This window comes from Procambarus clarkii, chromosome 27 (genome assembly GCF_040958095.1).
Source record: "Procambarus clarkii isolate CNS0578487 chromosome 27, FALCON_Pclarkii_2.0, whole genome shotgun sequence".
Taxonomy (NCBI): Eukaryota; Metazoa; Arthropoda; class Malacostraca; order Decapoda; family Cambaridae; genus Procambarus; species Procambarus clarkii.
In genome coordinates, this window is record NC_091176.1 from 10755824 (window position 1) to 10769316 (window position 13493).

The 13493-nt window shown below is 36.4% G+C and overlaps 1 protein-coding gene across 3 annotated transcripts in view; it reads left to right on the top strand.

Moving 5' to 3' along the window:
• Positions 1–134: 134 nt before the first annotated feature.
• The window catches only part of Not11 (CCR4-NOT transcription complex subunit 11), a 15768-nt gene continuing 2409 nt past the window's right edge, over positions 135–13493 (top strand). For 2 of the 3 annotated variants that reach the window (XR_011229795.1, XM_045749273.2), the window contains exons 1-9: positions 135–265; positions 1903–1994; positions 2214–2362; positions 3124–3249; positions 3860–4032; positions 4471–4606; positions 5550–5759; positions 10891–11030; positions 11945–12110. Coding sequence is in view for 2 of the 3 variants with exons in the window: in XM_045749273.2 (XP_045605229.1) it covers positions 174–265; positions 1903–1994; positions 2214–2362; positions 3124–3249; positions 3860–4032; positions 4471–4606; positions 5550–5759; positions 10891–11030; positions 11945–12110 (1284 nt within the window). In the remaining variant the exon portion in view is untranslated. Of the gene's footprint in view, positions 266–345; positions 366–1902; positions 1995–2213; positions 2363–3123; positions 3250–3859; positions 4033–4470; positions 4607–5549; positions 5760–10890; positions 11031–11944; positions 12111–13493 lie in introns of those variants that run through there. The other variant, XM_069332327.1, reaches the window with a different exon arrangement.

The window sequence follows — 13493 nt, forward strand, 5'->3', positions numbered from 1 at the left end:
ATTACATTTTTGTGAGCTGGCTTGGCCTCAAATTCCCCCGAGACAGAATACATCCGCCTCTATAATATTAGCTGGAAAATGTCCCAAAACTACCCAATATAATTCATTTAAATAATAACTGAATCAAAGAATAATTATCATGACGGTTGTGATTATATTATGCAGGTATTGTGATGTTTGTGAAGGTGGGCGCCCCTGGAGCTATTGATGTAAACACACACACAGTGATGGCCCTCTCCACTGGTGACCTGTCTAAGCTACTCGGGTATATATCATCCCCACACCCATCTAACCCACTCCGTCCCCGTCTATATTCCACTTCTAGGCTCCAGGCTACCTTTTGGTCACTCATAATGGTTCATGTGGTTTGTACAAGTGAGGTTTAGGCTGGGTAAGAGATACGCAGCTTGGGCGACTCTAGGAGATATTTGAGCTCTGGTGACTCATTTAGTGCGAAAATGCTCTAATTGGGATTTCAAATACACTAATATTCAGTATTAGTAAATATGATGGCTGCAGAGGTTTTAGCACCTCTTCCTTTTCAAAGTTTTGGGGTTAAAAGTTTGAGAAGAAGTTGAGCTCGTTCATTATTCAGACAGGATATATGGTCCTAATCAGCAGTTTACACACAAATATTATGTCATGAACATGCTCTAATTGCTTAATATAGAGGTTGTTTATAAATGCTGCCATTTTGAAGATGAAAACCTCCATATCTCATGGGGTCATTGTGCAGTGATTGCGATGGAGAATCTTGTATAATTATGTCTTCGGAAAGAACGTAACTTGACCTTTGCTATAGTGAAATATGTATACCGATAACCCTTACCTAAACAAGTGAAAAGTAAATACAAACCAATGAAGAGCGGTGTTATGTGCTATTGGCAAAAAGGCAATCTTCCATTTAAGCTGTCGTTATGAGTAAGGCTTAAGAATTGGATAAGCTTTTGTAATTTTCAGTGATATGTAATGCAGAAACGTTCATGACTGGCAGTTCCACAAATTTATTTACTGGCAATTTATTATACAAATGTAAAATAAAATTCAACAGGGAGATTTTCATGGAAATCTAAGATGGCAAATATTTTACCTTTTATGGTTATTTTGGCATATATTACTTTTGTTAGGTCAAGTGGTGCTTCCTACACTATAAATTGGTTTGAATAAAATTTGTGGAGTGAACACAAATACAACCATATTATTCATTGACTCCTAAAAATAAAAATAAAGCTGGTAATAAACCCAGCATTTGGAGCCAAGAGCTCACTTTTCATGTATAGTACTGTATACTTAAATTAAAAATTGTTGCACTGCAAACTACACATCTGCTTAATAACTGTCTTTACCCATAATGCTTACATCTTATTTGTAACAAGCATTTCCTCAAAGCAGAGGATTAATTTTCGCTACCATTTGACATTTTCTCACATTCTGTTGAAAAAATGAACGCAATAACTGTGTGAACATTTTATGTATTTTGTGTATACTGTAACATTTTAAGACTGTTATTCCTGAATGTCAACAATCATTAGCATACATTTGGCACCAAAATTACAAGTTTGTGATAATTATTGTGAACATAAAGTTAACTTCCAAAAACAAAGGTTTGTTCATAGAAATGGATACATTTTCAGATTTAATTGAAAGCATTTTTGTTAAAATGCAAGTCTATTGTTAAGACAAAGCTACCCACTTAATGTATAATGCAAATTTCTTTGAACTAAAACTATACATTGTACCAAATTTCAAAGTAGTAGTGGCACTATTCTTGACTTTTATATACTGTCCCTCTGTTTTATACTGCATTTTTTGTCCCTCTAACCCCCTTACAATGTAATGAAAGTTAATGGAAAAACCTGTTGTAGTTTTTTATTAATCATATTGTTACATTTATTTTTTCAGGATTTTATCAGAGGAGTCGGCCGATTCATCAACCTTAGAACAGATAACGCATCAAATTTTTCAAAATTTTACCAAAGAAGATTTTTTCAAATGTAAGTACACTACTGTACTGTATTGAAGGAGATTGTGTTATTATATTTAATAATAAATAATAGACCAAGATTTGAAGAATTTGTAAATCATCGTATGATAAACTTTGAAATAAGTAAAGTAATTCAACAATCAATTACACAATATGGATTTTACACATTGAAGTTTATGCAGAGTTGTAATTGTGCCATATAACAATACAACATTGTTTATTTTTGCAGTGGGGAGTGCCCTTGTGTTTTTGTTACAACAGCCAGACCTCTTACCAAGCCCAGCACAGCGGCTTTCAGCAATAACAATTCTCCATGAGTTGTATCGAGGAGAACCCCCACCAAATAATCCTTTTCTTCCTGTGTTTGTTAACATTTTGGTAAGGGATTATCAATTTTTCTTGCAAATGGCTTATACTGTCCTGTTTACTTGTAAGTGTACTATTGTATTCATGAGCTCTCCAGTTATTGTATATACTGTACTGTCAATTCAGTATGTATACAGTACTTCAAAAGGATATACAGTACTGTATATTAAAACAGTTTTGTTTATTATTATGTACATTCATATGAACATTTGTTCATGCTCAATGTTACTAAAATTTTCTAATATGCCCACTAGAATATTTGTGTTCTTGTGTAAGACCATACTTTGGCAGAATTCATTCTCGTGGTTGAATCTGCAGGTGATGACCAGGTGTGCCCCACCAGGCATGTACCTTACAAGGAACTCCCACTTACACACTGTTTTATACATTTTCTAACATTATACAAAAATACAACAAAACAAATTTAATAAGCTTAAAATAGGGTACCTACTATACATAAGACTAAAATTATATGTTAATCTTACAAGTAATAAAACCATATGGCAAGCTTGAGTCACCCATTTTTTTAATGCTTTTTCAAGCCAGAGATATACTTCTCGGCTTTCTGCAAAATTAGGTTAAACTTAGTTAAGTACTGTATAGGATAAATTAAAATAACTCTCATAACATTAGGAGCAAATTAAAATTTAGCAACTTGTTCTGAAACCAATCTGCACATAACAAATTTAAATGTGTGAAGTAATGTATGTAATCTACTTTAGTAGGAAATAACTCTTCATTAAAAAACTAATTATTTTTACTGTTCTCTTTAGCACCCCCCTGATGACATAGCTAAAGGAACAGGCAAGAAATTGGAATATGCTGGCCATATACCTAGAATTAGCCCACAGGAGATCGTCTTTCTGTCCACTCTTATTACCGACAAAAATAGCAAAGAGGTATGTTTTATTCGGCACGGCTATGTTTTGTGAATTTAGAAATAGACTAGATCTTGACTAAATAGTCATTATTTCTTTTATTTTGCACTCCACCATTTTCATATGTTTTGTATTATTCATCTTATCTACTTATTCTTCACTGTATCTGTCCAAGTACACCTTCTGACTCCTGATACTATGAATGTTTGTTTTCTTGCTTCTGTTTGTTTAATCTTATTTTAGGTTTTAGTTAAAAATTTTAATAAGTGTTAATAAATGTAAAATAGAGTACCTGAGAATGCTTCAGCAGTTTAACTATATTATTTTATTTTTGTCGTTTACTGATCATACATAGCCATGATGATATTTGATTAGTCTTAATGCATCACATTGTAAAAAGGTATCCATAAGTTTGTTTTTCATGTTGATATCTGCTGATAGGCTATGCATCTTTCATTCAGAGCAATTACTGAAGTTATTATATTTAAACAAAATTGTCTCTCTCATCCTTGAATAATGGGGTGGGGAACATACGCATTAAACAGTAAATCATTATTATCCTGCTTCTGACTTACATGAAGCAGGAGCTGAATTTTACCACTTTTACTATTTGGTCTTCCTTATTTTCCAGTTACTGAAGAGAACTGCTGCACAAATTATGAATCTAGATGTTACAAACCACCCACCGATTGACACTACTGCCCTCAGACTAAGCTTAGCAGAATTACTTTCAGAACGTCCAGATACAGCCAAGAGTGCCATCCCAATTATCTATTCCCACCCACAGCCATCACCCAGCTCAGGGTATACCATGCCAATATTAAGTCTTTTAGTTTAATTCATTATATATTTATTAGTTTATATTTTGTCTATAAAATGAGTGATTGTTGGGTTTAGTGAAATGCATAATTTTTTCTGAGTAATCACAGACAGTTCTTCTCTGAGATAAGAATCCACTATCATTATCTGGATTCATGAAGAGTCGGGCAAGACAACATTCAATTGTTGATGATAGGGAAACATTGGAAGAAAACTCCAGGCTTCACCAATCCCTACAGTAATTGCTGGTGAAGTGGTTATGGTACTGTGTACACCAGGGAGTGAGCCTTGGTAATTCAGGTTCAAACCCTGATCTGTCACAGTTGTTTAATGAAGCTGAATTTGTCTAAAACCACTTTTGTTCTGTATATTTTAGCTTTTACCCTGTAATTTCTTTGGTAATAATACTTAAAGGCATTTCAGGTTATTAAGTGAAGTTGGTCAAGTGAAGAGAACATGTGAAACCTTGCTTTGTGGTGCAACTCCGACTTTAGCCCAACAGTACTTCACTCCAGAGATTATAAGACTAACTCCTCCACTACACATTGCCGAAGATGAAGTTAGTAAAGTTTGTGTTTTATTAAAGAGTGTAAAGTTACCATCTCGATGAATAGGATACATTTTCATTAAAATTCAGGAAATGTATGTAGAAAATATCATTCCTGTCCTGTTCTAAACTTGGTTTTTGGGTCCAATTTATCTGAACTCAGGTCTCTCGGATGCACGTGGTCACTTTGCCCATAGTATGCCCATATGATGAATCTACTACTTATGATGAATCTACTACTTATCACTTTTAGTAGTCAGTGGGTTAAAGTTGAATGCCTCCCAATGGTGACAGTAGTTATGTTGAGTTATGTTGAGCATTCTGACTTTAATCCCTGTTGTGATTGATAACCTTTATTATTTGGTTATAAAGGGGCTGGCAGCATTAGGGTTATCTTGTGATTAGTTGTTCTGTAAGCCACTTGAATTATCTTATTTGCACTGGCAGTATGTATTTTAGGCAATAGGACCAGATTGAATCATTAGATATAGGTAGATGGCTGGGAGATAGATTTATAAACTTGTACAGTAGTTGGATGGATGGAAGCATATAAATATGATTTAGAAGTAGATGTAAGGTACAGATAGGGTTTCAGCAGAACCTTCAATATTTATGGTAAATGCCATAATGCCAAAATATGACAAAATAAGTGTTGTGGTGTAGGGGCCTTTGGCTAATAGCAGCACAAAAACCCTTGAAAATATGCAAAATTCCGTGCTGCAGCTTGCATAGCCTTAATGTAGTATCTGCCATGGATAAACTAGCACCAACACATAAACACTTAACAGTTTATTAATTATATTGTACTTAAATAACTGTTACATGCAAATACAATATTAATATATATCTGTAGTTCCAAACCAAAGAATAATGCAATATTTTTTGTTTTTTATCAATAAGTTTGTTTAATGTAATTGAAGCTCATATTTAGTACAGAATATATTTCTCCCAACAGCTAGTATGGATAACCCCAGTCGACCGGGCCGAATACAAAGTTATGTACGATTCAAGTATGTGTGTCCTTAGTGGTGGTGATGCCGAGGCCAAGCGTCTAATGGCTAAGGCCTTCAAGGAAACATTATCATTACCTCAGCAACAGCACCTTCTTGCAGAACTAGATAAGGACCCCAGAATGGTATATCACACTGGTCTAACTCCTCCCAAGGTGAATAATGTAGTAGTATTTTTATTTGCATCCTTAGAACTTCTCACTGTACAGAAAAGGAACAGTCAAAGAACCATATTTACACAATTTAATTGTAAAAATCTAATATTTTTTATTTTTTTTATTATCAAAACATCTAAACTTCATTTTCATGGATTATTTATGCAGAGACTTTTTCTTGCCCATCCATCCACTTGTATTTGTTGGTAGAACAATGACCTTGTTTTCTGGGAGGACTTTCCTTGTTGACTACCTGGAGCTAGCTGCCCAGATAGCTCTACACAAATTATGCTGCACCAGGCCCTTGCAAGTTGCAAAATGCCTACTGCTGACCAGAAGCTAAAACCTGGTTCATTCACAGGGAGCAAGGGATACTAGATCACCCAAACCAAGAGGAAAAGCCACCAGAAGGGTAAAGTGCACCAAAACAAACAACCTCAAGGATAATATTAGCAACCCTGAAAACTAGGAACACATTAGTTAGGTTATTACCACTGCTAGTTCCACACTTCCATCACCAGATGGCAACCCAGAAAGCCTTAGTCACTGGATCAGTCATGTGGTAGATGTGGACCTGTCTACTACCTCTCACTTGGTGCTTGGTCACCTGGTGGAAGTCTCGGGTCCGTCTGGTACGAGCGTCGTTGGCCCTCCTATAGCTCATTATTTGGAATTTTCTTCTGGCTTTACAGGGTGCATCCCCATAGCATCTTCCTTCTATCACACTCGCCCTGTTGGGGCTGCCTTGATCCAAGGGTTGGGTCTTGTGTTAGGCTCTCTTGCCTTTCAGGGTTGTTAGTCAGGTTCTCTTCACTGGGTGCCCTGCACAGTTTGAGTGTTTCACCACCTTGTGGCTGGTTCTGTGGCTTGTTTTCTTAGCTCATAGCTCTAGGATCCGGCTCTCTTCCACCTGCCCCCAGTGGTTCATTGTCTGAATTGAGCGGAAATCACTTTGGTTCCTTCATCCGCTGAGCTGGGCTTTATGTTTGGCTCTTTTTCTGGCATCTTGTGGTTTTTAGTTCTCTGCGTGTTTCATGTGTGGGGTGCGTCCTGTATTATAATGAAATGCCCCTCTTGCTACCATCCCATTGTTACAGAGTGGACAGTTACCGATATGTCCTTCCATTGAACTTGCAAGATGTTTTGCTACCTTCAGGTGAACCTCTTTATGTTGGAAGGAGCTTCCTTCCTATATCATCACTTCTCAGTTCATGAGGTTCTCATGGCGAATGACTTTTAGCCACTCTGGGGTCAGTGGGGTATATCTCCCTTCCCTCAAGTGCAGTTGCTACTTGATCTTTCCAAATTGGAAATGTTTTTGGCAGAATGATCCTTCTGGATCCTTGGGGCCAACTAACCCTACCCAACTGGGGTTAGTTAGCCGGCTCGGGAGGTCTGGGACCCCTCCCCCCTTCCCTCTCCCAGGAAGGAGGGGGAGTTGTGCAGACAGCGGCACGGCAGCTGTGGTGACGTCATGCTTGTTGTTGATTGGGGAGTTCTGCTTGCTAGTTCAGCTTTTGGTTTGCAATTTTTAACCGGCTGTAGTTTGTTTTGGAATTCCTACCTTTCTGGGTGCCTGACCTGGTAGATGGCAGACATAGACTGCTTACAATTACATAAGGATGTCTATAGGCCATTGCTCCTCGGGCCTCTCTTGAGGGAGCCAGGTTCCTGCTCTGGTCCCCAGTAGGCTTAGAACTCCATCGATAGACTGTTGCCACGGTCTAATATATATACACATCGGCCCAGTATAGCTCTGGGAAGCCTCCGGATCTCACCCAGAGAATGGCGTTTCATTACATTCAACGCTGGTTTTTTATAATATTTTGTTTTGTTGGGCCTTCCTTCAGGGTGCAGGTTGAGTAGCTTCATGCTTTCCTTTACAAACAAAGATTTTGTTCTTTTGGCCTTGGTGGGTGGCTTCTTTATTTGCAACCTTCTCCATCTTTTCTGAGTACGTATGAGAGAGCTGACTTCGTACATTATTTGTTGGTTCATGGTTTGCTCAGCTGGGGGATGCATCATTTGCTGTGCCTAGTTTCAGCAATTCACTGGGATGCTTTTGGTGTCCTGTTGTTTGCTAACCTTGTGTCCTTGGTTCCATGTTCTAGTGCCCCTGTGTCTCGTGTTGTCTGCAGTGCCATAAGTTTAGCAATCCTGTGGACTGCCTTTGGGTTTGGGTTGTTCACAAGTTTGTGGCTCTGTCTGCTTTCTTTTCTAATGTGACTGGGGCTGATACTCTGGCTTCTGGATTTTGGCACACTATTTGGATGTTGGTGGCACAATATCTCATCAACGTGTTTGGTCTGTGCCGGGCTTGTGTGCATGAGTTAGGATTACCTGATCTTGCTGTTTCCCCACTTTGGAGATTACTGGTTTTAGTTCTCCACCTCTGGTGTGTATTTTTGGTTTGTTTCTCACGTTGAGATAGCTCCAGGGAGCCAGAGAGAGCCCACCCCAGAAAGAAGTGTTTTAATACATTTAACACACTGGGTTTTTACAGGGTCAGCATTTAAACCTTGATGGTCCAAGAGGTTGGGTATTGTTCTTTCACTCTGCTCTCAAACCACTTGTATTCAGATTCAGATGGAGAAAACAAACAATAATACTGTATTATACCAGGAAATCTATCAGGAAATAACCACAAATTAGAGACATATTTAGATTCAGTAATAAATTTTCACTCAACCAACAGATAACAGAGCCATCTAGGGCTGAAAATATTCTAGAAATGATCTTCACAATCAATGATGAAATAATCAGGAACGTTACAATCTCGGATACCACATACTCACATTGCAAGCTCATTGAAGTGCAAACTAACATCAATACCCTTAAAAGATCATAACAAAATTATCAAGCAAGAGAAGTTATTCAATAAATTCAATTTTATTTATAAAAGGATGGACTGAGAAAAATAAACATGGAATTTACAAATATTCAATGGAGGAACTGTTCTAAATAATAAAAATCCCACACAAGGAATAGGACAATTGACTGCCAAAGCACATAAAGTCCATCTGAAACATGTCCCTTTGTGGAATACCAGAAAGAGAACCAGCTTAGAAAGAGACTGCAGATGGCACTACAGAAAAGGGTAAAAAATAACAAATGCTTAAGCAAACATGACTATCCCCTACAAAGAAAGAATAATTTAAACTGAAAATGAAGACAAAGAACTGAGACTGAAGCAATCATATGAGATTGAAGAAATGAAATTAGAACAGAAAATCATACAAAAGATAAAGAAAATTCCAAAATAATTGTTCACATATGCAGAACCAAAATCAAAAACCTCTCTCAGTATTGGACCTATGGTTACAAGTCAAGTTTCATACACAGAGGATGACAAAGCAATTAGTAAAATTCTAAAAAAGCAGTATGAGGACATGTTTAGCACCCTAATAAGCAGCATGAATGTGGAAGTTCCAGAAAGCATCCTTATGATTGATATTCATACCCCTGAAAAAAAAATCAACACTAACTGCAGATTTTGAAAGAAAAATCAACTGCATGCCCATGCACTCGGCTCTGGGTCCAGACTCCTGGAACCAATATGTATTTATAAAGAAAGTACCAGTAGCACAAGCACCCAGTGTAGTGTGGAGAAGAAGCTTTGACACTAGGAAAATACCAGAAGCAGAATTCTATTATATTACAGATTATAATAAACGTTTTTGAGAGCGTGATCAGGAGTCAGATCTCCAGTTTTATGGAGACCAATGACCCGCACAACCCAAGCCAACATGAATTGAAAGCGGGAAGATCATGCCTTTAGTAGTTACTTGAGCACTATGACAAAATCACTGATGCATTAGAAGAAAAACAGAATGCAGATGTGGTATACATGGACTTTGCAAAGATATTTGATGAATATGACCATGGAGTGATAGCACACAAACTGAGGTCAATAAGAGTAATAGGTAAAGTAGGGTGTTGGATATTAAATTTTCTGTAAAACAAGAGTAGCATTCAATCAAATAAAATCTAGTCCAAGCATAGAGAAAAGTTTTGTATCTCAGGGCACAGTCCTTGCACCGCTGCTTTTCCTTATTCTCATATCAGATATAGACAAAAATAAAAGTCACAGCTTTGTGTCATCTTTTGCTGATGACACAAAAATCAGCATGAAAATTAGTTCCATAGAATACATTGAAAAACTACAAGCTGATATTAATATGTATTCGATTGGGCAGCATAATGTTTATGCTGCCTGTTTATGCTGTTTATACATGATGTTTAACAGTGATAAATTCTGGGTATTTAGGTATGGTAAAAATTAAGACCTAAAACAAAAAACAGAGTACATGACATTATTAAATCTGCCCATAGTAGAAAAGCAACATGTAAAGGATCTAAGAGTAATTATGCCTGACAACTTAAAGTTTATCAAGCAAATACAGTTTTAAATTATATTTTTTATTTATAGTATGTGTGTATGTTGTTGTAAAAAAAATTACCAGTATGGTCATTGTTGGACTTCCTCTGTAAGAATTCTGCTTATCCAAATTTCTGGCCTGTCTGGAATTATCCATATAATTCAGGTAAGTGAGCCTAGACAGCATAGTGTCAGCTAGAAAAATGATAGAATGGATTATGAGAATTTTCAAATCCAGGGATCAAAACTCCCAGAGCCCCATCCAAGTTCAATCTATGGACATATCCTTTCTGAGTGCTTTACTTCATAGTCATACTGGCTTAGTGCTTTTTTCCTGATGATTACCTTACAATACCTTTCATCACCCAGAATGTTAAATAATATGTTGGGTTTTTGTGATGTCTATGTAAATATAAGAACATGTATTGAACAAAGTGAGAATAGCTTGAGGTACCTCATTCTTTTAGTGTAATTATGTCTCGATAAACTTGTTTCAGTTTCAAATACCTTTCATTCTTGGTTTTAGTCCTACTGTTCTTCAGTTCACTCCTCATTTAAATTCTTGCATTATTATACTTCCTAATGATACTTAACCAATACAGTACTGTATTTTAATTTTCATTGTGGTGTAGAATGCTCCGAATATTTAATTCAGATCCTAATAACCCACAATTACCTCTTTTTCTGTAAGGTGTACACAAGTTGGCTAATTGGTTATTTGAACATTTATTAAGTACATGTTAATATCTGCAGCTGCCTGACCTGGTCGAACACAACCCGCTCATTGCCATCGAAGTTTTACTGAAATTAATGCAGTCAAGCCAGATCACCGAGTATTTTAGTGTTCTTGTCAACATGGAGATGTCTTTGCATTCCATGGAAGTAGTAAATAGGTAAGATCAACTAAACAAAAATTGCACTTCAAATAATGGTAGAGAAATAATTTCTTTGGGTCATAGATACTGTACACAGATTATTTGAGATGTGAATGATGTTAATGTTGTATTATGGGATATCTTTTTTGAGAACTGTATCACTAAAACAAATTATGGGAAAACAAATAACATAGGAACTAAAACTACTCAATTATTCCTTATTAAGACTACTCAATAGCTCGGTTGATAGAGCTTTGGTCTCTCACACATGGGGCCCAGGGTTTGAGCCTCTTAGAGCCCAGGTGAATGGAACATAGACATTAGTTTGAAGGAGTGTACTTGCTGTGTTAGGAATGAGAAGCATAAAGTAAACTATACACATACTCCACTTACTAAATATAACTTAGATTGATTAATTCCATGAAATAGGCTGGATGAACATATTAACAAGTTATAAGGGAATTCAAGATCGTGAGTGGTTGAAATAAAGTATTTTTCATTAAAATTATATTCAAAGTTACCACTTTGTTCTTTCCCGTAAAACCTGTAATCATGTGTACTCCAAAGCTGGAGCAGGAGTGCCCCCCAAAATTCACTATTATTCCTAGGTAACCAGGGTCTAAGTTCTGCTTTTGTTAGCTAGCAAATTGTTTCTTTGGAAATTTTAGCTCTGCTACCTGCCTAACAGGGTGTCAGCATCAGCTGTATTATTTGAATTGTCTGGAGGTGAGGAGAGAGAGAGAGAGAGAGAGAGAGCATGGAAATTTTTAACTTAGCATTGATAAATTTTTAATAAAGTTTGCATGATTTGTTCAAGGTTCTTGAGTTTTTCCTGGTCACATATTATATGAGAAAGTCACTGGTTTTAATGAGCTTTAGTGTACTAACTTGCCTCAAAATGATTTACATAATAATGTACATTTGCCCGGTAGGTTAACAACTGCTGTGGAGCTGCCATCGGAATTTGTACATCTGTACATTAGTAACTGCATCAGTACCTGTGAGACCATAAAGGACCGCTACATGCAAAACAGACTTGTTCGACTAGTGTGTGTGTTCCTGCAGTCTCTCATACGTAACAAAATAATCAATGTTCAGGTAAGCTAATGTTTTTTTGTTTTGGCTCAAGGAATTTGAACACAGGCCTCTTTCAGTTTTTGTAAAAAAAAATCTTATCAGAACTGGAGTAATAACCCAACTTCAGATTACAGATATATTGTATCTTAGTTTATTTCATTTATTAAACAACCTATACCTATCCTGTGAGTGGTAGGTGATAGTGGAGAAATTACAGGGACACATAATGGGCACAGAAACTGGGCCCCCCAATATTTATTTAGCTAAGCAGGTTTTGGCATTGATGCGCTGGTTACAGAATTTGTTAATATTTACATCAACAGTCTATTCAGTGTTTTGATTACTTTAGCTTAATTAGCAGGTCACATAATGTGTTCTGAAACTGAGCTCCATAATTGTTTAGGCTAAGCAATTACCATTTGTTTTTACTACTTAGTTAAATTTGCCTCAAATTTGTGATAAAGATACATGTGTAGTGATCTATTTACATCAATATACTGTAACTAATGCTATGATATATGGTAAAGAGAAAAGCAAGTATGAGACTTGTAGGCAGTGAAAGCTCACAGACAGTCTGTGCACTATCTACAATGGGCAAAAGTGATATCTGGTGAGAATTTTGGGTAATATGTCATCTTGGATAAAATACATGAACATGTGAACATTAGTAATATAGTTGTCTCTAAACTCTTAGAAAGGAATAGTTTTGTGGCAAAGTTTATATTTGGTCAGATCTACTTTGCATCACCTGTTGGTGATGCAAACTGAGTGGTATTTGTAGCCGAGCCTAAGCCAAACATTATTGTATAATAACGTTTAGAAGTCTACTGACTTCATTGGATAGACACGTGATGATAGACGAGATAGATTTTGCAAATATCATTTTGTCTTGGGGTCTACTAAATTTTGTTAGAATTCTTTGAATATTACTGCCCTCAGTCAATCAAAGGCAATCAAAGGTTATAATCAACTCCCTCTTTAAAAGCATATACTTTGGCTAAATCATCAATTCCATTACTACCACCACCCTGATGATCACAGTTGAGGTGGAGAGACAGTTACTAAGACAAGATAGGAGAGCAATAAAGTAAAATATTGATAATCTGGAATTCTAATTCAGTAACCAGCAGCTTCCATAAAACACAGATATTTAAAGAAAAAACATTCAGTATTAAATTTGTTCTTATGTCTGTCACTAGTTTCAAAATCAAAAATAGGATCACTACATACAAAATTGTATTAGGAAATGGACCAAGTTCCCCATAGAACAACCCCCTGAACCTCATCCAGGAACCAACAAAATTAACAAGGAAAATTAAAAAAATTGCAACTTGAAGAACAAGAAGACATAGGTTCAAATTAAAGAAACAAAGCTGCCGAAAAACCTATGGAAAGTACACTTTT